At 41.1% G+C, this 25,687-nt stretch overlaps 1 protein-coding gene across 1 annotated transcript in view; it reads right to left on the bottom strand.

Moving 5' to 3' along the window:
* Positions 1–1,214: 1,214 nt before the first annotated feature.
* The window catches only part of SPTLC2 (serine palmitoyltransferase long chain base subunit 2), a 139,958-nt gene continuing 115,485 nt past the window's right edge, over positions 1,215–25,687 (bottom strand). The window contains exons 10-12 of the mRNA XM_007941331.2: positions 9,541–9,676; positions 6,258–6,387; positions 1,215–1,334 (exon numbers count right to left, since the gene is read on the bottom strand). Coding sequence (XP_007939522.1) covers positions 1,215–1,334; positions 6,258–6,387; positions 9,541–9,676 — 386 coding nt within the window. The remainder of the gene's footprint in view (positions 1,335–6,257; positions 6,388–9,540; positions 9,677–25,687) is intronic.

The following is a 25,687-nucleotide window of genomic DNA, read 5'->3' as shown; positions in this document are numbered from 1 at the left end:
AGGACAGGGAGATGCTAAGCCCCAGAATCAAGAATAAAAGAAAAGAAAAAAGCCATCAAAGAGAGTACTATTTAAATGGGTCCTCTTCTAAAAGGGCTAAGTTAATAGCTTGAATCCTTGAACAGGAACATGACAAAAGATTTCTGAGGATTTCCCAAGCTCTTCCTTTCTCAGTTAAAGTCCTGAAAGAGGCCCAGCAGAGGCTGTCATCACTCTGAAAAGTGGGAAGCAGTAAGAAACTCAAAGCACAGGCATCCTGAAAGGAGTAATCAATTCTTTCCACACTTCCCCTTGTCCTCACACCTCCGAGTGCCCATCACTCTGCAGGCCAGCTCTGTGCACAAAATAGTGACATGTGACCATCATCTTCACCACAGAGGTCTGACCAGGATGAGAAAAGGGTGCCTGTAAAATAGTACCTGTTCTAAGTAGGGGGGGGGGGGGGGGTCTTAGGGTCAGAACCTGTGAAGAGTTCAGACACTGGACGTACCCTAAGACTGTGACCATCATGAAGAAACATTTGATGGTGGAAGAAGAAAACATTTGGTGACCAGAACAAAGTGGAGCATGACCAAAGCTGGAGGAAGTCCCTGGCCAGCAGGAGTTAGTCAACGAGCCTCTCAGCAATGTTACTGGTTACTATATTTTTTTCCTCCTCTATTTTTTAAAAAGGCAAAAAGTAAGACAAAAGAAAGAATACTTAGGTTGATCACTTGACAGGTTCTATAATGATTCAAAGGCTGGCAAACTAAAACTTGGTGGGAAGTAAGTGGAAGGCATTTGCCCGCTAGGGAGGAGGGCCAGGTGACTCAGACTACAGGGCGAGGGCCAGCAGTATCTCATGAAGGGCCCAGAAGGAGAACCCCTCAAGTCTGCATGGTGGAAGGGAAAGGGGAATGGCCTACATGGTTAGCCAGAGACAGGGTGGGGTAGCGTGATTTCGTAAGTAGAGTAGTTATAAAACAAAACTTTTAATGGAAAAAAACCAAAGTGAGCCACCTTTCTTTTTAAAGGTGAGATGCAGCAAAGGAAGGATGTGAAGGAGTTTTTTACTATTTACAAAATGCCGTTTAAAGTGGAGGTGGCCACCTTCAGTAGCTGAGGAAACGTCTTTCACAAGAGATGGCCACAGAAGTGTGGTTCCTGGAACTGGCTCAGAAAGGCCACACACTGTCCTGGGGGAGGAAGGTTCCTTAAGGGAGCACCAAAAAGGCTCAGTCTTCTGTTTCTTCATATGTAGTCTCATCAAAGGGCCTGTCCAGGAGAGGTACCAACCGACGGCGGGAATACTTCAGCTGCAACAGGTCCCCAACTTCATCTATCTCCTTTAAAGCCTAAAACACAAAAGACAAAGTGAAGGTCAGTCATAGCCTGTAGGTGCAAGCATGCCCACTTCCTGATTTTTCTAAAAATAATCACAGGTAAGGCTACTGGTGGTGGGACTTTTAGTGTCTAGTGCATTTACTCAGATCAGACCGCAGTACAGCTGTAGAAAAGAGTTGGGTTTTGAGCAAGGACTTCGGGCCAACCATGAATAAAGGGCTATGAGCAGTTAAGTTGCGGGATAAAGGGCATGGCTCACCCAAGTGTGATATGCGTAGTAGGAAAAGGAATCTGCATCCAGACTGTCTACAGTTTACCATCTCTGCTTGTATTTCAGTACTTGCTCTTGCTAATAAATCATACAGCCTGTATTCCAGAAAACTGGTGACAAGTCTGAGTTAAGGTGCTTCCTAGATGCAACACCAAGAGTCTCCAGAGTGGGCTGCTGTGTGGCCTTAGTGAGCAAAGGCAGAAGCTGCTGGACGGAGACTCTGGGTCGGCAACAGACAGGGAGGGCACGAGGGGGTAAGTGAAGGTCAGAGCTGGGGTTTGAACTAAGGTCTCATTTCAAAGTCCAAAATCCTAGCCTGAGGAGTTGTTTTGTTACTCCATCAAAACTCCAGTTACCTCAGTAAAACTTTATTCCTTTTTTGTAAAATTGCTCTTTTGTTTTTCAAAGTACATATTTTACTTTTAAAAAAGGTACAAGATGAATAGAAAAATCTCTCCCTGATTAATGGTCCTAACTGCTAGGTAATTATCAATTCTCACCTAGTTTCATTCAAAGACATATACATGAACTACTGTTTGAAGTACAATATACATATAGAAAAGTACACAAATGGTAAGTGTCAGGTCACAAAGTAACCTTTTCCGTAAAAGGAGCACACAGACAGTCAAACTGAGGGTCCCAGTTTAGGAAAAGGAGTATGTTCAGAATTTCTCAGAAAAATACATGTAATGGACGGACATAGAGATTTAAACCCCAGATGCCCCCTACCCCCGGAGAAGTCTATGGATGAGAGCAAAAACTCTGGAGTCCTTAAAAATACGGCATTTTTGCCTATTAGAGAACACTCAGCACTCCCACCACTTGTCTGTCGGTTTGTCGTACTGTGGTGGCTTGCGTGTTGCTGTGAGGCTGGGTCTATGCCACCTGTATTCAAATAGCAACAGGCTCACCCACGGAGGACAGGTTTCAGTGGAGCTTCCAGACTAAGACAGACTTGGAAGAAGGAAGGGGCCATCCATTTCTCAGAGAACTGGCCAGTGAAAACCTTATGGGTAATAGTGAAACACTGTCTGATATATTACTGGAAAACTTAAAGAATAGCCCTGAAACACTGTCCAACATAGTGCCGGAAGATGAGACCCTCAGGTCAGAAGGCACTCAAAATACGACTGGGGAAGAGCTGCCTCCTCAGAGTAGAGCTGATCTTAATTGTGGATAGAGTAAGTTTTTTGGACCTCCATTGCTGATGTGGCAAGACTCAAAATGGAAAGAAACAGTTGCAAACATTCATTAATAAACAGAACATGGAATGTATGAAGTATGAATCTCAGAAAATTGGAAGTTGTCAAAAATGAAATAGAATGCATAAAGATCGATATCCCAGGCATCAGTGAGCTGAAATGTACTGATTTGGGTCATTTTGAATCCGACAACCGTATGATCTACTATGCTGGGAATGACAAACTGAACAGGAATGGCATGGCATTCATCATCACAGAAAATGTTTCAAGATTTGTTCTGAAGTGATAGGATGATATCCATACACCTACAAGGAAGACGTTAATGCCCGACAGGGTTTCTAAGACTGTTAATCTTTATGGAAGCAGAGTGCCTCATTTTCATTCTGCAGAGTAGCTGCTGGGTTTAAACTGCTGACTTTTTGGTTAGCATTCAACACTGTACCACCATAGCTCCTTACTACTGATATGGGATATTTTAAATTAAAAAAAAAAAAAAAGCGCACATAACTTACTAAGATCACAAAGGAAAGAACACTCATGAACCCTGACTTCAAAAAAACCACAATGACCAACTGGATCTATATATTACAAGATTTTCTCTGAACCCATATCAAATATTCAGGCAATGTAGTTTTATCTACATAAGATACAAAATTGTAACTAGAAACTGCTGGCTATTGCATTTGGGTTTATTTAATTAGACTACAAATAAAGAAGCATTACATGTATCACCATTTATAACAACAACCTACACTGAACCTCTGGATAAAAGGGTAAGATGGATTTTTAGGGAAACAAGTGACGATTCAGTAGCTTTTAGTATATTCACTGAGAGGGTAACTATCAACACTTAATTTTATAACATTTGTATACCCCATTAGCAGCCATTCCCCGTTTCTCCCTCCTTCTAGGCCTGGCAACCATTAATCTATTTTCTGGACCTACGGATCTCCCTATTCAGGCTACTTCATATACAGTCAGTTCTCATTATACACAGTAACTATGTTCTATAAAGTTGCTGCAAACACTAATTAGCAGATACTGAACCACCGCTCCAAGGGGATATACAGGGTTAGGTTCCTTCAAGCCTCTAGTCATTTTTGCCAGCTGATCAAAACACAACCCTGTTTTATATAAACCTTATTTAGCACATATTGTTCATTCACATTAACAATGAACTCACGGCCAATAGCAATATAACGCATGCGTGAATGAAACTTATCAAATACACTTTTTTTCTCTGTAAGGCACATCACAGCCTTCTATACATAGAAACACAAACAGCACTTCGCTTGAGGTCATTCTTAAACAGTGAAATCAACCAACAAAAAGCACAAAAAAAGTAGCATTAAGCAGACTGCAAAAATGACACTTGTTTACAGTATGAGCGCTGAAACAAAGGGGGCTGAGATCACCTTGTTAGATGTCATCAGCTGTGAATGTGTTGGGCAAGTCGAATTTTTCACTGCTCTGTGCATGTCTGCAAATGACTAAAAATCTGGGGCAAGTATTGATTTTGGGATTGCAAGTAAATTTTAGCAAGTAGGAGGATTTGCAAATAAAATTTCTGCAAATAATGAGGACCATTATACAATGATACAATATGTGGCCTTTTGGGTCTGGCTTCTTTGACTTAGTACAATGTGTTCAAAGTTCATCCATTTTGTACTGTGGATCAGTACTTTATACTTTTTTTTATGGCCACTGTATGGCTATAACATATTTTGTTCACTCATTCTTTAGTTGATGGACATCTGGACTGTTTCCACTTGTTCGACTATTATGAAGAATGCCATGTGCCGGAGTTTTTATTTGGTCATATGTTTTCAATTCTCTTGGGTATCTACCTAGAATCCTGGATTACATAAGAAATGCTGTCAGTCATAGGATAATATCCATATGCCTAGAAGGAAGACCAATTAATATTATTATTCTTCAAATTTATGCACCAACCACCAAAGTAAAAAATGAGGAAATTGAAGATTTCTACCAACTTTTGCAGTCTGAAATTGACCAAACATGAAATCAAGATGTGTTGATTATCACTGGTGATTGGAAACAAAGACGAATCACCGGTAGTTGGAAAATATGGCCTTGGTGATAGAAATAACGCTGGAGAACGCATAATAGAATTTTGTAAGACCAATGACTTATTCATTACAAACAAGATATCCCAGCTAACTGACCTAATAACATGCTTCTTGTTGTTGTTATGTGCCATCGAGTCAGACCCAACTCATAGCGACCCCTCCTTGGGTTTCTAAAGCGGTATCACTACGGAAGTAGATTGCCCAACCTTCCTTCCAAGGAGTGGCTGGTGGGATTGAACCGCCAGCCTTCTGGTTAGCAGTCAAGTGCCTTAGGTACTACACTACCAGAGCTCCTAATAACATGCTTAGTGCCTCTGTTCTACCTCCTGTTTCACTGCGTAGTGCCTGGGGTCTTAAAAGCTTGCTAGCAGCCACCCAAGGAACAACAAGTAGTCTCTATTCACCTGGAGCACAGAGGAAGAAGGAGAGTCAGGATTAGGGGGAGAACAGGGAATGTGTGGCTAATTGCCTCCATGAACAACTGCTTTGCCATGAGACCAGAAGAACTGGATGGTGCCTGGCTACTGTTACTGAACATTTTGAACAAAGATACCATAGAAGAATCCTTACCAAAAGAGGGAAAACACAGAACAGAATTTCAAATTCTCATGGATTCTAGACTTTCTGGCACCACGGAGGATGGATGAACCCCTGAAGCTATTGTCCTGCGATAATCTTTAGACCTTAAACCAAAAATAACCCCTGAAATCTTCTTAAAACTGGACAATAGTTCAGCTTAACTAGTAAAAAAGGTCTGTCTTTGAGCATTATGCTCTTTTAAGAGCTACCTATAAGGGATTAAATTGAAATAGCAACTTGAAGACTAGATAGGAACCTTAGGGAGCAGTGAGTTTATGTTGATGAAGGAGGCACAACTCAGAAAAGGAGGGTGACAATGGTGACTTGAAGAATGTAATCAGAGTCACTAAACTGTACATGTAGAAACTGTTGAACTGGTATATCTTTTGCTGTGCATATTCTCAACAACAACAACAACAAAAATAAAATCTAGGGGAAAAAAAAAGTAGGAGCCATCCAGGCAAAGGGGAGAGGAGGCTCAAGAGAGAAAATGCTACAGGCAGAACAACCACCTACAAAAAGGTTAGAGTGCGAAGAGAACTGGACAGTTGTAGTGTCCATAATGAGAGGAAGAGTGGAACAAGATGAAGCCAGCGAGTTCTGCATGGCCCTGATCATGCAGGGCCCGCTGGGCAGTGCCAGAAACTGTAAGCAGCGCTGTAGCAGCTCCGTTTGACCAGTCATTTCCCAGGTGCTTCAAGAGCATCAGCATCAACATGTGATTGATCTCATCTGATATAAAGGCCTGTCAATGTAAGGCATATTTATATCAAGGCAGAAGTGTCTACTTACAGTATCAAGTATTTCTTTGGTATGAGCTGCAGATAGGCAAAACCTGGCTCTGGACTCAATAATAGGGGTGGCAGGAAATCCCACCACCACCACACCAATGTTCCGCTTCAACATCTCCCGTCCAAAGGCGCTGCAAAGGAAAATAAGAGAAATAAGCCAAGAAGTGCATAGTACCAAGGTCTTACTGTCTTGAATGATCTGGATGCTGGTGATGCAGTCACTGGAGACTTCTATTAGGAATTCCCTCTAACTTCTCCTAAAGTTAAAATGGACGGTTCACAAAAACTTCTTTTAGTCAATCCTTAGGTGGTCTTATCCCAAATGTTTCCCCCACAAAAGTGAAAGAATATAGTTGGCAGAGACCAATCATCAGTGTGACTGGCCTAAAGAGCATTCCTGATACAACTGTGGCCATAAGCTCCCAATGAACTTGCATTAAAGTCTGGTCCCGGAAATGATGGGCTTGGCAGTTTAAGGACATAAGGGCTCTTGCGTAACATGGGCATCTTTTTGGACAGGATGGCCAACTGGCATGAGCTTTCCAGGCCAGACAATTTGTCTAATCATCTAGGGCGCAAAGCTGCCTTTCAAATTTAGGGCTTCTTTTGGTGTTTGTTAGACCAGCTCATCCCTTGGCTTCAGCAGTGAATTATCCAGATGACACCTTTTTTTTTTTTTTTTTAAATTGTGATTTGGGTGAAAGTTTACCGAGCAAATTCATTTTCATACAGCAGCTCACATATACTTTGTCTCATGACATTGACTGCAATCTCCCACAGTGCAACAGCTCTCTTCTCACTTCCTCCCCACAGTTACCTCTTCCCTGTGTCTTTCCCTCCCATGCACTCCTGCCTCCTGAACTATCTCCCTGTGCATACACAGCCCTTCTTTTCTCCCATGATTGATCTCTCCAAGGAGTGTATCTACCTAACATACATGTTCAGCTCATATGCCTGTCTTTTGTTTGCTAGAAACCACAGTTGTGGGTTCAATTCCAGACCTGAAGGGCAGCTAGGGGTCATAGTCTCAGGGGTTCCACCAGGCTCTATCAGACCAGCAAACCTGCTTCCCCCCCACTTTCTTTTTTTTAATGATTTTGAGTTTTGTTCCAAATTGTTCTCCCACCCTACCCAGGATCTCCTACATAGATTCTCCTCCGAGTGGCTGACAGTGGTACCCGGGCACCATCTAGTTCTTCTGGTCTCACAGTCGTATAGGCTAAGGATTGCATGGTGTACCGGTCCCTTGGACTAATTGTTTCCACGTGTCTTTGGTTTTCTTCATTCTTCTTTGCTCTGGCTGAGGAGAGACCCATCGTTGCATTTAGGTGGCCACTTGCAAGCTTTTAAGATCCCAGTTGTTACTCCCCTGAGTAGGAGGTAGAACAATGTTTTTGTGTAGTAGTGTTCTGCCAGTTGAGCTTGATGTCCCCTGTGACCATGCAGATGACACAATTCTTGATTAAAGTCCCTGCCATAAGCCAAATTGATGTTATGCATCTTTATTCCATATCTGTATCTTATCTAAATAACACAAATCTAACTTCCATGTAAATTTTGCTATTTACTGAACTAAGTTGTTTGTCTTTTCCTGGTTGATGTATCTTACCTTTTTAAAAAACCTTTTCCCTTAAGCTGAATTAAAAACAAAACAAACAAACAAACAAACAAAACTCTGTACATTCAGCATTTATCAATGCCAGCCTTTTCAAAGGAGCTCTCAGAGGGTTCCTCATCCTCTCAGTGCCAGACATCTTCAGTGTACCTCTCTCTCCTTCGTGCTAGGAACAGGCCTGAACACCCTGTATCTTTAGCCCGTGCTCTCAAATGATCTAATGCCTTATCCCAATTCTAGAGCTTCCAAATCTTCACCCTCACTAAATCTTAACTCATGGTCAGTTCACCTGTGTAGACAGATTAGACACCAGGCCACCGGTGCCACTGAGTGGACTCCAACTCATGTTGATTTCTTGTGGGTCAGAGTGGAAGGGTGCTCCACACGGGTCCCAATGGCTGGTGAGAAGCAGACGGCCAGGCCCTTTGTTCTGAAGTGCCGCTGGGCAGACCTGCACAACTTCTGACCTTTCAGCTAGTAGTCAGATGCTTACCTGTTGGTGCCACTCAGGGACCCCAGATTAGACAGAGTGAGTCCGCCAGGGCCAATAATCCCTCAAGTTTATGTATGACAATTCCATTTAAAGAAGAGCAAGGGAAACCTACACCTCTGCTTTGACACATTTCTACTGTACTCTGAAGGCCATACTGCCGTTTGCCCATATGACTTTGAAAACTGAACTTTCCCCTCAGTAAGCACCTTTTCCCAATTCCTTCCTTACTATCTTTGGAATCACCATACCTCCAGGCTCCCAAATTTAAATTCCATTACAAAAAAAAAAAAGCCTTTTTTACCTGTTGTGTTCTAAGAAGACATTCCTTTATTCCCCATCTCCTATGTAATTCTGCATATAATCATTTTTCATGAAGTTATATTTCTTCACACTGGCTTTTCAAATGTCTTTTGGTTTCACTATACACATGGTCTTTTCAAAGACATTGAAAGCTATTCCAGGGTAAGCATTCCCAATATATGTCTCGCATAAACCGAAACCGCTAGTATAATATGCACATCTGGTAAGTGTCCAATAATATACCCCGATGTAACCTTGTGACCCCACAGACCGCTACTTCCCCTTGGGCACACTCCAGCTCCACTGACCTCTTGACTATTCTCTGACCAACAAGCTGGTTTCTGTGTTACGGCCTTTGCATGGATGCATCTTTTCCCAAATGGCTGACCCTCTCAGCTCCTTCTAGTCTTTGCTCAAATGTCACTTTTTCAGAAGCCCAATCCCAAGGAGGCCCACCCTCATTGTCTTATTTAATATCATAAGCTCCTCTTTCACAGGGACTCCCAATGTTCCCACCTGCTCTATTTTTCCTCATAGTGAATCTTCTAACACACTGCATGATTCACTGCTTTTACTGTCCATCTGACTGCAGCCTTACCAGAGGGTAAAGCTCCACTAGGACTCGGAGTTTTGTGTTTTGTCTACTCCGCTAGAACAGTGCCTGTGCCATATACTCAAATGTTTAATGAGAGAATACCAAGTCACCAAATTTTGCAATTGAGAATCCACTATTTAATCGATAGCATTATCTGGCAAAGGAAGCTTTAACATAATGAGACCAAGACATTTTTCCCTAACCAAGGCCACAACCCGTCGTCTCATATCACAGCTACCTATAGTCCAGCAAGAAACCAGTCCGTGGTCTACAACACATACCCGATTTTGGCTGGCATGTAGAGCATCAAAGGCACCACTGGAGAATCTTCATTTCCGTAGATGATGAAACCCATCTCTTTCAGGCGTCTCCTGAAATAGCTGGTGTTCTCAGCTAACTGCTGCACACACTCTTTGCCTGGACAACCATGGAGCAGGAAAAGAAAACACTGAGAAAAAGCAGCAAGAATGGGGCAGTGATCTTCTTGATCTCTGTTCTGTCTAATCAGTCCTCGGCTTTATCTCTCCATTTCCAACCTAAAATATCTTGGCACAATGAATTACACAGACTATAAATACCGATAAGTATAAACCACAAAAACCACTGCCAAGATCAAGTCGGATCTGACTCATAGCAACCCCTCCTTGGGCTTCTGAGGTGACATCACTATGGAAGCAGATTGCCGAACCTTCCTTCTGAGGTTTGAACCACCAGCCTTCCGATTAGCAGTCAAATGCCTTAGGTACTATGCCAGAGCTCCTCAATAAATATAAATAGGGTTGTTGTTTTTTTTTTTTTCAAACTTAGAACATTAATATTATTGGTCTTAAGACTTAAGACCCAAGTTGGGACCACATCTGCTATCTTGCTTTGTATTCTGCCATACTAGGTGTTGATCACAAGTCTTATAATAATTTAGAAAATAAAGTTTAATAACTAATACTTGAAGCACTACAGCACCCTCAAACATTTCAGCCATACCACCTAATTTAGCACTCGAGACATCCCTTCTTAAGGAGCTCTGGTAGCTCAATGCCTAAGGCATTTGACTGCTAACCAGAAGGTTGTGGTTCAAACCCACCAGCTGCTTATGAATTCTATTCATCCCACCTGTTGAACGGACATCAGTGTTGAGAGAATCAATCTTCGTTTTGGCAGCTTCAGTGCAGTGAATTGCTTAATATGGCCCTTCCACCCACCATTCTCCATCTTGTGATTGAAAACCCTAGCCTCTACGCCTGTAGTTATGGTCCCATTTTGGACTGAGTTGTCTGTTATGTTACTGAGGCAGGATTAGGGTGGGATGTACCTCAGTCCTGCCTTATGAGAGGGTGTGTTTCAAGTCAGGAGCCCAACTTTCCCTGAGGGCACATATGAATGCTCTGGCAAAGGTCACGCTCTCACTCTGGATCCTGCACCAGGTTTGTCATCATCTCACTCCCACTTCCTGGGGCTTGAGACAGCAGCCAGTCATCTGACCTGCCAAAGTAGGTTTGTCACCCACTGTAACCACAAGTGAAAAGAATCCTCTAGACTGACACCCTGACCCAGAGATTTGGGACTTGCCTGCCTTCCTCTTCCACTGCTTGAGTCATTTCCTTCGCGGTTGGTGAGTTCTATGAGATGTTACAGTGAAACGCGGAACCCTACGACGGAGGCAAAGTACTGAGGGGAGGAGTAGCTGATGTGAGAGATGCTAGAGTGGTATGATTTGGAAGAGTTGGACATTTGGAACATCTGTAACCTCCACCTCATAGGCACCAGCCTTGTGCTGATTCTTCTCAAATAAATTATTTGAGCAGCAGCTATGCAGTTTAGATTAAAAAAAACTCTCTCCTAAATACGTATATAAACATCCCAGTCATACAGTCATGACCAAATAAGAAAAGAATTACAGTAACTAGCAATTAACAGCTCAACTTGATTTGTTCCTGATGGCTTTAGGTGGATAGTAAGAGAAAGCACTATTTACACTTCACACATAAAGAAACAGGCCCAGAGATGTTCAATTACTTTCTCCTTCATCTTTTATTTAGTATGAGGCATATGATCTTCTGACTCCAGTCCAAAGCTTTCTCTTCTACATCATGCCAAGAAAGTTTTTAGTTTTCAAATTTTAAAGTGTAACTCTTTACTGGGCAACAGTATCTGTACTTTACATTTTCAACAGCTCTTAATGACAAGTGCATGGGGTAAAGGTGGGTGGGTGAGTGACAGCTTCAGGAGACACAGAGTGAACATGAGGCAAAGGAGAAGTACACTACCTCTTCACTTACAGACTATCTCGTCACCTAACACTTTGCATTTATGATAATAGTAAAGAATCTACGATAACGCTATACTTGTTAACCAGGTGGCAGGCATGTTGGCCAGCATGGCGACAGTGGCTGCAGAGCATCCTCTCCCTTGAAGAGGGTCTCTGGGAAGCTGGGCCATACTGCCTGTGCCTCCTGTTTCCTCTTGCCAGGTGGAGGCAATGTGTCCAGCGGCCATGCGGAGCCAGACTCTTCTGTGGCCAAGGCGTGCGGCACAGGCAAAACAGAGCCAGTGGGCACCTGTTCTGGGTTCCTAGCTGTGTGGCCTGATGCCCTGCAGCTCAAAATTGCTGTGTGTGAGGGAACAGAGGAAAGAAGCTTGGGAGAGGGTGCTTGGAAGAAATGTGTATTAATTTAATGACATCCCAAAGTGAGCTGAACTAGGCCTGAAGCTGCACTTCAGATGTGTGTGGCCCAGCTCCCAGCACCCTTGCAGGAAATTCAGAGCCTGGTGACTTGCCAAGCTGGATGGCAGAGTAGGCTCCAGATCCTGAACGCAGGGCTTACAAGGCTGGGAGTGGATTCCTAAAGGCAGCTCCCCAAGGAAAGCTCTGACCAGCACAGGCGGAAGGTGAAGTGTTAAGGCATGGGCCCTCCAGTCACATAGCCTAGCCTTATCCAACTCTGTCTCCTCCAGGCTCCTGTATCTTCTCCACAGAGGAATAATCCATAAATGCACTTGTCACAGTGATGAGCACATCAGTAAATCTTTGTTGTCATTGTTTTAGGTGCTGTCGAGACAGCTTCAACTCATACTGATCCCATGTACAACAGCACAAAATACTGCCCAATCCTGCACCAGCCTCACAATCCTTGCTATACTTGAGCCCATCTATGTCAATCCACCTTGTTAGGGGTCTCCCCCTTTTTAGTGACCCACTACTTTACCAAGCATAACATCCTTCTCCAGGGAATGGTCCCTTCTGACAACATGACCAAAGGAGGAGGTGAGATGAAGCCTGGCCATTCTCACTTCCAAGGAGCATTCCAGCTGCACTTCCAGGACAGATATGTTAATTCTTTAAGCAGTCCATTGTTAGTATTCTTGGCCAATACCACGATTCAAAGGCATTAACTCTTCTTTGGTCTTCCTTATTCATTGTCCAGCTTTCCCATGCATGCATGTGAGGTGAGTGATAATACCATGGTTTGGGCCACAGGCACCTTAGTCTTCAAAGTGGCATCTTTACTCAACCCTTCAAAGAGGTCTTTTGTAGCAGATTTTCCCAGTGTAGTATGTCGACTGATTTCTTGACTGCTGCTTCCATGGGTGTTGATTGTGGATCCGAGTAAAATGAAATTCCTGACAACTTCAATCTTTTCTCCATTTATTGTGACACTGCTTATTGGTCCAGTTGTGAGGATTTTTTATGTTGAGGTATAATCTATACTGAAGACTGTAGTCTTTGATCTTCATCAGTAAGTGCTTCAAGTCATCTTCACTTCTAGCAAGTAAAGTTGTGTCATCTGCATACTGAAGGTTGTTAACAAGTCTTCCTCCAATCCTGATGCCATGTTCCTCTTCATACAGTCCAGCCTCTCAGATTATTTGCTCAGCATATAGATTGAATAAGTATGGTGAAAGGATACAACCCCAATACACACCATTCCTGATTTTAAACCCTTTAGTATTTCCTTATTTTGTTTGAACGACAGCCTTCTGGTCTATGTACAGGTTTCTCATGAGCACAATTAACTGTTCTGGAATTCCCATTCTTTGCAAATGTTATCCATAATTTGTTATGATCCACACAGTCAAATGCCTTTGCATAGACAATAAAACACAGGTAAACATCTTTCTGGTATTCTTTGCTTTCAGCCAAGATCCATCTTATATCAGCAAGTATATCCTTCATTCCACATACTCTTCTGAATCCAGCTTGAATTTCTGGAAGTTCCCTGTCAAATATACTGATGCAACCATTTTTGAATTCAGCAAAATTTTACTTCTGTGTGATAGTAATGATACTGTTCAATAATTTCCACATCCCACTGGATCACCTTTCTTTGGAATGGGCACAAATGTCAATCTTTTTCAATCAGTGAGCCAGATAGCTGTCTTCCAAATTTCTTGGCATAAATGAGTGAGTGCCTCTAGGGCTGCATCTGTTTGCTGGAACATCTCAATGGGTACTTGTGGTAGTTATGTTTGTGTGTCAACTTAGCTGGCCCTGGTTCAGTGGCTGGGCAGCTGGTGGTAGATGAGACTGGCAATCAACTCCATGGTGGGATCTACCACAAGCAGCTGAGTAGCGGCCTTTGGGTATGTGGTCTGCTTCCCGTATATAAGCAGCAGCTTTGGGAATCGTCTCTGGCTTATGGCACGCTTGGACCCTGCTTGTAGCCGTGTCATTGTTCAGCAGCCTGCCATGCTCTGCCGACCTTGGGACTTACAATGGACTTGAATTAATGGCCTGTCATGTGGTTTGGTAACATTAGGACTATGACTTTTTATTTGTCAACCTTGGGCTTCTCAGCCTCAGCAGCCAGCAGCTGTCTGAGTGAAGAAACACCTCTAGCTCCAGTGGGCTGGGAGCTGGAGGCAGAGCTGGACTCCAAGGTTGAGGGGCTTTCACCCAGCTCCTAGAGCCTGGCACTTTGAACTTGGACTTAAAGCCTCCAAACTGTTAGAGAATAAACTCCTGTTTTTTAAGGCCATTCACTTGTAGTATATTCTTGTTAGAGCAGCACTAGGTAACCAGAACAGCAGTCCATCAATTTCTGTAGCCTTGTTCAGTGCAGCTTGTACTTCTTCCTTCAGTACCACTCATTCCTGATCATATGTTACCTCCTAAAATAGCTGAACATTGACCTCTTTTTGGTACAGTGACTCTGTGTATCCCTTCCATCTTCTTTTGATGCTTCTTGCATCATTCAATATTTTGCCCATAGAATCCTTCAATATTGCAACTTGATTAAAGCTTGAATTTTTTCTTTAGTTCGTTGAGCCTGAGAAATGCCAAGCGTGTTCTTCCCTTCCGGTTTTCTAACTCCAGGTCTTTGAATATTTCATTAGAAGCGTTTACTTATAAAACACTAAATCTTAGCTGATATTATTTCTATGATTGTATTTTCTAAATAAAAAACAAAACAAAATAAAAAACAAATGGTTGGCCTGAAAATAGAAAGGAGGAAATAAAAAAATCCTCCAGTTTTACATAATGCAGGCCTTGGCTTAATGACCTGGTCTTTGGAACCTAACTGTATCATTAAGTGAGGACTGGGTGTAGTTCTTCTAGTAAGCTCATACTGAGCAGTAAAATTGTAATCATCACTGGTAACCAGAAGACTGAGTGGGAGAGTCAAGACTATTGCCTGGGAGAAAAGTCAACTAATTTTGACAGTGACCAGGTGAACCACAGAGATTAAGTGGTCTGTTACAAAACACCCAGGGTAAACCTTAAAACCACTAATATTTGACTCTTTTTGACTGAGAAAGGCAGTTTCTTGTGGTTTGACCCAATAATTTCAAAGATACCCTCTAATAGGAAAAAAAAAAAGCCAAGTAAAGTAGACAAATCAGTAAGGCCAGGCAGTTAATACAAATTGCAAAATGGTTATCACGTACTCTTTTTTTTTTTTACCTAATAGTTCAGCCTGTTCACCCATCTATCCACCTGTGTATCAATGTTTGCCTTCACTGACAATGCAGTATTGTATGTCAACTGCTCATTTTTTTCCTTTTTTAAAATGGATTTTATTTAAATACAATTTTTGTACACTGAAATATACAAAACTAAAGTGACATGAGTCGCTGCATTTCTTTCTTTTTTTTTTTTTTTGGCAGTGTTCCCTCCCATCCCCTTCCCTCCCACTCCTGGCAACCAACAAAGAAAGTTTCCCTCCATGTATAAACCTTTCCTTGACCCTCCACAACAATGAACTAATACTACATTTGTCCTTCTGTGATCGACTATTTCACTCAGCATAATGTCCTCCAAGTTCATCTATATTATGCCATGTTTTGCAGGCTCTAGCTTATTCTTTAGTGCTACATAGCATTCTATTATATGCATGTACCATAGTTTGGTCATCCACTCTTCCTCTATAAATCTTAGAGATAAGTCCTTTGCCAGATAAGTAATTATCAGCAAATATGAATTTGTTGCTTTCATTTTTGTTATGTGCTTTTTCGTGGCGTCAATTTCTTTGTTCCATATAACTTTCTGTGCTGAGCTCGTTTTGTTTATGAATTGTGTTATCACTTCTTTCATTGCTATTGTTTTAGTATTTGTTGAATATTTATGCGGGTCCTCTTTTTTTGATGTGAAGGTTTATCATTTTCCTTTGAGGTTACCCTGTAATTTATAGCTTTCTTCCATGTTTAGAACAGTCCGTTCTATCTTGTAGTTGTCTTGACTTCCCTACTTATCATGTACTCTTGAGGTGACAGTGACTTTTAACAAACAAAATAGTAACCCATTTTGAATTAAACATCACACAAAATATCAGTTAATAATAATGAAACAAGAGCAATTTAGATTTAAGTCCAATTTGTCAGCTTAGTTTAAGGGGTTTTCTTATTTCAGACTTTCAGCAAGTAACTGATCTAGCACAGATGTAAAGCAAAGGAGCAAGTTTATTTAGAATGGTTGAAAAAAAAAATACTAACTCTTCAAAGGTCTTTAGTCTCACCTGAGAAAGAACACAGATGGTGATATAAGAGGTCAGCATTGTCCTCTACTCGTCAAACATAAATCTGTACTTTTTTTAAAAATTGTGATTTGGGTGAAAGTTTACAGAGCAAATTCACTTTCCAGACAACAGTTAATATATACTTTGTCTCATGACATTGACTACAATTTACCCCAATGCAACAGCTCCCCTCCCACTTCTTCCCCATAGTTACCTCTTCCCTGTGTCCATCCCTCCATGCACTCCTGCCCCCTGAGCTGTCTCCCTGTGCATACACAGCCCTTCTTTCTCCCACGATTGCTCTCTCCAAGGAGTCTATCTACCTCAGGTAAATGTTCAGCTCATATGCCTGTCTTTTGTTTGGCTAGGAGCCACAGGTGTGTGTTCAATTCCAGATCTGAAGGGCAGCTAGGGGCCATAGTCTCAGGGGTTCCACTGGGCTCTATCACACCAGAAATCTGTACTTTTAAGGGTAGAGACATCTCTACTCTGTAGAAGCAATTTGGAGAAAATAAGCTCTGCACTCATTCTCTTGAACCTTAATGACAATTTATTTATATAGTGGTGTTTTTTGGAAATGAAGACACAGATCTGTTATTTGTATGTCCCTCTCTGATTTGAGTATACACAGAATCAACCAAGCAAAACAAAGAGACCACACCAGAAAAAACAACAACAAAAAGCAGGGGACTGGACACTGTGTGGCTGTCCTTTTGGACATCTTCAGTACAATTTCATAGAATGAACTCCCTTTTAGAAACTCTTCTATAAAAGATCCACCATCAATTTTGCATAGGAGAAAAAGAGAGAAAAGTCAACACTGTGTGTAGTTAATTTTTCAGAAAATGTGGCAGATAACTTTAAGATGCCATTTTTAGTCTGTAACTTCTTTGCAATACATTTTATGCTCAGGAAAAAAAGGAATGAATATGAAAGCTCAACAGGTTGTGATGGCATCGTCAGACTGAGTTCTTTTAAGTAAAGAGAAAGGTGAAGGCACAGGCGAAGACTACAATTATCCACCTATCAACAACCACGAAGGCCTTACATCATTTTCACAAAATAGGTTTAGGAAGCTTTATCCATTAACCAATACCAAATACATCTCGAAGATACACCAACTGCGTCCAGGCATTTAAAAAAGGAATCTCTATCAAATACTAATCCTGATTTCTCAGAATTCTCAACTATGTAATCTCAAAAATACTCCTTGTATTTTTACTCAAGTTTCATAAACCCTTCTAGACAGGTACCAACCAGAACAGATAGTGGTCTATGAGCCACGTGTTTTCTGTAGTCTCTAGGCTGGCTGAAAAATTAGGGTAACACCTAGATACAAAGTTAAGGGGACAAAAGCAGCAGACATTTTGTCTTAAATGGGATTTGTGCTAACTACTCAGGATTTATGCTTCAAAAAGAATAGTAATTATTCACCTGCTTAAATAGCAACATAATTTAAATGTAGCTAATAAGCTTTATATAACATGTACTAGGACAACAAAATGTGTGTGAGTCTGCAGCTTCAAAACTACCATTTCCAGCATTAACTGAAATCTTTCAGAATAAAAAACATACACATAAATGATGCTCAGCCCGTGCTGATTCCCTCACTCACATTATACTTTATTACCCAGCTCCTAAACTTCTGAGATTTCCTAGATATGTTGATACAATCTGCCTCCCTGGGGCAAAGAAAATTGCTGCTACTCCTCAGACTTACTTTCCAATTATACAGAACAGGCTGGAAGAAATTGAAATCAAAGAATTTTTCTTAATGTTCATAATCTGAGATCGGTAAGAAAAGACTTAAAGGTTTTCTCAATTTAAAAATCCAAACCCAAACCCACTGCCATCACATTGATTCTGATTCATAGTGAACCTACAGGACAGGGCAGAACTGCCCCCATAGGGTTTCCAAGGCTGTAATCGTTAAGGAAGCAGCTGGTGGGTTCAAACTGCCCTCCGTTTGGTTAGCAACCAAATGTTATAACCACCGTACCAACAGGGCTCTTGTTAGTTTAAAACTAAAAAAACCAAACTCACTGCCATCAAGTCGATTCCGACTCATGGCAAACCTCCTTTGGGTTTCTGAGGTGGTAAATCTTTATGGAAGTAGATTGCCCAGTCTTCCTTCTGTGGAGTGGCTGGTGGGTTTGAACCACCATCCTTCTGGTTAGCAGTCAAATGCCTTAGGCACTGTGGTAGTTATGTTTGTGTGTCAACTTGGCTGGGCCTGACTGAGAGGCTCAGCAGCTGGTGGTAGTTATTCCCCATGATGAGACTGGCAATCAACTCCATGGTGGGATCTACCAAAAGCAGCTGAGTAGCTGCCTTTGGAATGTGGTCTGCTTCCTGTATATAAGGAGAAGCCTTGGGAATGGTCTCTAGCTTATGGCATCTTGAACCCTGCATGTAGCTGTGTCGTTGTTCAGCAGCCTGCCATGCTCTGCCGACCTTGGGACTTAAAATGGACTTGAATTAATGGCCTGCTGTGTGATTTGGTAATTTCAGGACTGTGCCTTGTTACTTGTCAACTTTGGGCTTGGGAGCCTCAGCAGCCAGCAGCTGTCTTAGTGAAGAAAAGCCTCCAGCTTCAGTGGGCCAGAAGCTGGAGGCAGAGCTGAAGCCCAAGGCTGAGGGGCTTTCACCCAGCCCCTAGAGCTTGACTCTTTGAACTTGGACTTAAAGCCTCCAAACTGTAAGAATAAACTTCCTTCCTGTTAGTTTTAGGTCCCCAAAATAGAAGAAACAGTCCCAAGAATATTTCAGTTAGTTTTCAGCATTAACTAGGAGTTAAAGGTCACACAGGGATAAAATGTGGAAATCATTACCGCTACCCATCAATCAAAATTTATACTATCAGAAAAATTACACTATATTTTATATAATACCTTTTTTATTTAATACTTTAGGTCTGAGACTTGAACTTTAATCATTTGTTAGAAAGATTTGTTTCTACAAATCTGATGGGAAACATCTCAAACTATAAACTCTCCTGCACAAAAGGTATTATGCTCACTATTTAGAAGTTTACTTTTTCTAATGTTTTACTTTGGTTGGATAATACTGAATAGAAAAAAAGGAACATGTTTCACTCTTGTGGTTTTTCCTCTTCAATACCATGTTTAAAAAACAGAAATCAATTCAGATATCCTCAGGGTTTGCTCCGCCTATGCTAACACTGTGTCTCCCCTGAAATCTGACATTGAAGCACGTATCTTAAGACTTTACATACAAGTGTTTATAACATGAAATACGTTAAATCACATGAAAATTGTTTTCAAAGGTTACTTGCATAATAATTAGGGAAGCTCTAAGAACTGACTCCCCTTAAGGTAGAGAAAGTATGTAATTTACCAAGCTCAATAAATGTTTGTCCCTTCCTTTTCTTCCAGTAAAACAAATTTCTAATCAGGGGAAAATTATATTTTATGTATTTCTGATCATTACTCAATCAACTATTAACCTACCTTCCCCCCTATTAATTAACTACTTCATACTCTACCATAAGTGAATGGAATACCATGTTGATTTGTATGAATTTAAATTAATTTAGTAGAGGGTCAGTGAAAAAGGGGAAGACCCTCAATGAGATCGACTGACACAGTGGCTATAAGGACGGGCTCAAGCGTAGCAATGACTGTGAGGATGGCACAGGACAGGCTTTGTTTCTTTCTGTTGTACACAGGGTTGCTAAGAGTGAAACCAATTCAACAGCACCTAACAATAAGAAGAAAATTAATTTAGCATTTGTTTGCACTAGTGGTGCTATGGCTACTTCTAATGTTACAACAGCAGCTTGGTCTTTTCTTCTCAGCTAGAATGTCTTGGGCTTATGTGAGGGAGGAGTCAGGTGTGACTTAACTTGCTACTTCAGTAGTTGGAAAAATTGTAAATAGTCTGCATGGCTGGAAATCTGGGATGCAGTCAAGATGATACTTTTAAAAGAGTCAAGCCAATCTGAATCTAATAATTCAGATTCCTTTCATGCTCAACACTTGAATTACAGCATCAGTAACTGTACCAGGTCAGTAACTTCTGAAGGGAATGACAGACTTAGTAGGCCATTCCACTTCTTTTGAGACAGAAGCAAATTTAACAGTTAATCAAACTGATGCCCGGGGAGGTTAAGTAATTCTGAGCGGAGGAACCAGGTTTTGAACTCCTCGACAATTCTGGTACTCTTTACCACGACTCACTGGCCCACTCCAGCTCCTGTATTAAGTAGGACTGACCACAAGAGAATGTTAGGTAACACAGAATTTCAAAGGCAGGATTCCCAAGAAACTCTGCTGACTTACACAAAATGACAGTGTGTGCTGGAGCCTGATCTGCCTGTTAGGAATCCTGCACTGACTAACACTGGCTCCATCAGGTGCCCACATCATGTGTCCTTGATTCTCTGGCTCCACTCCACGTACGCAGAGTCCCAGGGAAAGAGGGGGGTCCATAGACTTCCTTCATCTTGTATTCTCTTTCCCAATTTCCATTCTAAGATTTCTGCCACCCTCCATCTTCCAAAGAGGGCACCTTTCAATACTTCAGTCAACCAATTCCACTGTTTCTCACGAATGCTATTGCCATTTTGGGCAGCATAATTCTTCAGTGTTAAGCACTGGCCCCTAGGCAATAAATTACAAGAGCACCTCTCCTTATCCTGGTCACTGTGACAACAAAAATGCCACTAAACATTTCCAAATGTCCATTAGAAAGGAGGTACTGTCCCTTGTTGAGAACTACTATTGGCCCAAGGGCTGTTTCTTCATAGGGTCCATGGAGTTTCTTTTCTCTTGTACCCTTAAAATTGAGTTAGACATTCACTGCCACTTGTGAACTATATGACTTGGGCATGTTTTTAGTTATCATAGTTACCACAGAGGGAGAGATAAATGTGGGCCAGTCTAAAGCCACATACTAGAAAAATCTAATAAAAATATTAGCTAATTGACTAACAGTATATGAAAAGGCAGTATCTTTTTTTTTTTTTTGATCATTTTATCGTGCTTTAGGGGAAAACACACAGCAAATTTGTTTTCCATTCAATAATTAATACACAAACTGTCCCGTGTCATTGGCTGCCTTCCCTGCAATGTGTCAGCGCTCTCCTCGTTTCCTCCTTGCATTCCCTGTTTCCATCTGTCAGGTTTCCCCACCCTTTCCTGCTTTCTCACCTTTGGTTGTGGGCAAACGTTGCCCTGCTGGTCTCGTATAGTTAATTGTTCTAAGAAGCACATTTTTCCCGGGTGTTACTATTTATTTTATAGACTCATCTATTAATTGGCTGAAAGGTGGCTCCAGGAGCATCTTCAGTTAGAAGATTGTCTTAGGGCAGTATATTATGATTAAGAAGGGCTTATCTGAGAGATGCAAGAAGAGTTTAACATTAGAAAAATCTATATAACTCATCATGGTAAAGAACCAAAGTAGAAAATTCACAGTATTATCTTAATAGATGTAAAAATAAAGCATTCGATAAATTTCAACACCACTTTATGATGAAACCTCTTACAAAAGCAGAAGAGAAGGAAACTTCTTTGACTTCATAAAGACTGTCTACCCAAACCAGCAAACGTGATGCTTAACAGAAAATAGTATTAGAAGTCATAATAGTGGTTGTCTCTGGCAGGATGACATAGACTCAGAAGGGGCACAAGGAAGCCTTCTGGGAGACTGGAAATGTTCTATGTAAGGATCTGGGTGGTGGTTTGAGGGGTGTATTTTTATATAAAAGTTCACTGAATTGTCTGCCTAAGATTTGTGTACTTTTCTCTGTATATATCAACACTTCAATAAAAATAAAGATAAAATTTTAGATAGTGGAAAAAATCAACTGAAGTAACAAAACCTGGATTCACAGTTAAAATTCTGATTCCCCTAATCATACACACACACACACACACACACATATACATATATGTAATTTCCAACTATCATTTAGTAATCATCCTTTCACTAAAACAGAACAGCACCATTCAGATATAACAGGTGGGTGGGCTCAGGCATTCTCCTCCTTCTTTTATTAAGACAAAGCTGGAAACCCACCCAAACTTTTGGTGATGAGTGTGCCAAGAATTTGTAAGACAAAGGAAGTGTTATGAAAACAGCCCTTCAGAGTCAAAGCCCTTGTCCTGAGGCAGGAAATGAAAGCATGAAGGGCTAGTCCTTCCTTTCTTTTTCTCCTTCCCTTTTTAAACAATCATATGAAAGAATGCACAAATGTCACAATGTTGGCCAAAATAATATTTTTCCATCGATGTATCTACTTTCATTCCTTTAAAATCATCTCCCCCCTAGATATTTTGGTATAGATTTTTCACCTGCATATTCGGCCAAGAAGAAGAGGATTGATGGAAGGCTAGCACCAATAATGTCATACAAATCTGGTTCAGACTACCTACTGAAGACTACCTTTTAGAGGAGTTGTAGGACATATAATTGAAATTATTAGGGTGCAGTGAAATTCAGAACTATTCAGCAAAGAATAATATTGTAATACGTGCAGCATGAACGGATGTTTCATGTTCACTGAAGTTGTCAATTTGGGAGTAAAAAAAAAGCTTAACTGTCTCTGGATAAGCATAACATGAACACATAACAAAAGGTCTCCTGAAACACTTTCTTAGTGACAATACTCTCTAGGAAGACTGGAATCTGAAATCTGAACATTAAATATAGTCATACTGGCAAAATAATAATTTCTCTGCACTAACACCTTTCATGATTTACAAGGAAAGGTCCATTTCAAAAGGAAAGAAGTTGAGTGGTGTATATATATATGCAGGGAGACACTTAAGGAAGGTTAGGCTTGTACCAGGGCTTAAGTGTGATATTTCTGAACTAAATAAACAGGTAAACAGAACATTCTTTAACGTTTTTAATGTCAATTTAAAAAAGCACTCAATTTCGAGAAAGATGGCATGTTTATACTGAGAAGTTCCCCAAGTCCAAGAGTTAAAAGAACCTGTGCACATACAATGATTATGAATAAGCTTCAGAGTTTCTTAGACAAACTGCAAAACAGACACCAAAGAAATCAAATTTGGGAGCTACCAACATACTTTGTAGCTTTAGGGCAGCTGAACTTTAAGATATAAAACTAATTTATGTAAAAAAGGAAATTTAATACATAAAATAAGTACAGAATCAGGATTTCATTTATTTTCGCATATATCTGCGAGATGCCACAGGAGATGCACAGATTGCAGTCATTATACCAAAATTAAAAATCTCACCAGAAAGACTACACAGAAAGGGGAGACTGTATTGTATGCTAGGGAAGCTGACTTCATTAAAGATATATCCTGAGTACTATGAGTTGGAACTGATTCGATAGCAGTGGATTCTTCTTCTTTTTATACCCACTATGTGCTGAAGACTCGTTAACAACCTGCGATATGCAGATGACACAACCTTGCTTGCGGAAGTGAAGATGACATGAAGCACTTACTTATGAAGATCAAAGACATTTGATCTTCAATAGGGATTACACCTCAACATAATGAAAACAAAAATCCTCACAAACTAGACCAATAAGCATCATCATGATAAATGGAGAAAAGACTGAAGTTGTTAAGGATTTCATTTTACTTGGATCCACAATCAACACCCATGGAAGCAGCAGTTAAGAAATCAAGTGACATACTCCACTGGGCAAATCTGCTGCAAAAGACCTCTTCAGTGTTTAAGAGCAAAGATGTCACTTTGAAGACTAAAGTGCACCTGACCCAAGTCATGGTATTTTCAATAGCCTTATATGCTTGTGAGAGCTGGACAATGAGTAAGGAGACCACAAAATAATTGATGCATTTGAATAATGGTGTTGGCTAAGAATATTGAATATACCATGGGCTGCTAGAAAAATGAACAAATCTGTCTTGGAAGAAGTACAGCCAGAATGCTCCTGAGAAGCAAGAATGGCCAGACTTTGTCTCACCTACTTTGGTCATGTTGTCAGAAGGGACCAGTCCCTGGAGAAAGATATTGTGCTTGGTAAAATAGTAGTTGTTGTTGTTAGATGCCATCAAGTTGTCTTTGACTCATAGTGACCCTATGCACAGCAAAATGAAACATCGCCCAGTCCTGAGCCAGCTCCACATTCCTTGCTATACTTGAGCCCATCACCGCCGCCACCATGTCAATCCATTTCATTGAGGGCCTTCCCCTCTTTCGTCGACCCTCCACCTTACCAAGCATGGCATTCTTCTCCAGGGAATGGTTCCTTCTGACAGCATGACCAAAGTATGTGAGATGAAGTCTGGCCATTCTTGCTTCCAAGGAGCATTCTGGCTGCATTTCCTCTAGGACAGACCTGTTAAGTTCTTATAGCAGTCCACAGTACTTTCATCATTCTTGGCCAACACCACAGCTCAAAAGCATCAACTCTTCTTCAGTCTTCCTTATTCATTGTCCAGCTCTCACATGCATATGAGGTGACAGAAAATACCATGGCTTGTGTCCGGTGCACCTTAGTCCTCAAGGAGACATCTTTGCTCTTCAGCACTTGAAAGAGGTCCTTTGCAGCCAATTTGAGCTCTGGTAGCATAGTACCTAAGGCATTTGACTGCTAACCAGAAGGCTGGTGGTTCAAACCCACCAGCCACTCCTTGGGAGGAAGGTTGGGCAATCTACTTCCGTAGTGCTACTGCCTCGGAAACCCAAGAAGGGGTCGCTAGGAATTGGGTCTGACTCGACAGCACATAACAACAACAACATATGTCGTGTGATGTCCTGACTGCTGCATCCCTTGGTGTCAATTGCAGAACCAAGCAATGTGATGAAGTCTTTGACACTTTCAATCTTTTCTCCATTTATCGTAATGCTGCTTATAGGTCCAGTTGTGAGGATTTTCATTTTTTATATATTGAGATGTAATCCATACTGCAGACTGTGTTCTTCAATCTTCATCAGTAAGTACTTCAAGTCATCCTCACTTTCAGCAAGCAAAGTTGTGTCATCAGCATACTGCAGGTTGTTAATGATTCTTCCTCCAATCCTAATGCCATGTTCTTCTTCATACAGTCCAGCTTCTCGGATTATCTGCTCAGCATACAGATTGAGTAAGTATGGTGAAAGGATACAACCCTGACACACTCCCTTCCTGATTTTAAACCATGAAGTGTTCCCTTTTTCTGTTTGAACAACAGCCTCCTGGTCTATGCACAGGTTCCTCATGAGTACAATTAAGTGTTCTGGAATTCCCATTATTCTCAATATTAACCACAATTTGTTATGATCCACACAATCAAATGCTTTTGCATAGTCAATAAAACACAAGTAAAGATCTTTCTGGTATTCTTTACTTTGAGCCAAGATCCATCTGACATCAGCAATGATGTCCCTCATTCCATGTCCTCTTCTGAATCCAGCTTGCACCTCTGGAAATTCTCTGTCAATATACTGCTGCAACTGGTTTTTGAATTATCTTCAGTAAGATTTTACTTGCATGTGATATTAATGATATCGTTCAATAATTTTCACA

The sequence above is a fragment of the Orycteropus afer genome, unplaced genomic scaffold (assembly GCF_000298275.1).
Source record: "Orycteropus afer afer isolate SDZICR_OR568_19922 unplaced genomic scaffold, OryAfe1.0 scaffold00079, whole genome shotgun sequence".
NCBI lineage: Eukaryota > Metazoa > Chordata > Mammalia > Tubulidentata > Orycteropodidae > Orycteropus > Orycteropus afer.
Note: the sequence above shows the minus strand (reverse complement) of the source record. Positions and strands in the feature narration are given on the sequence as shown.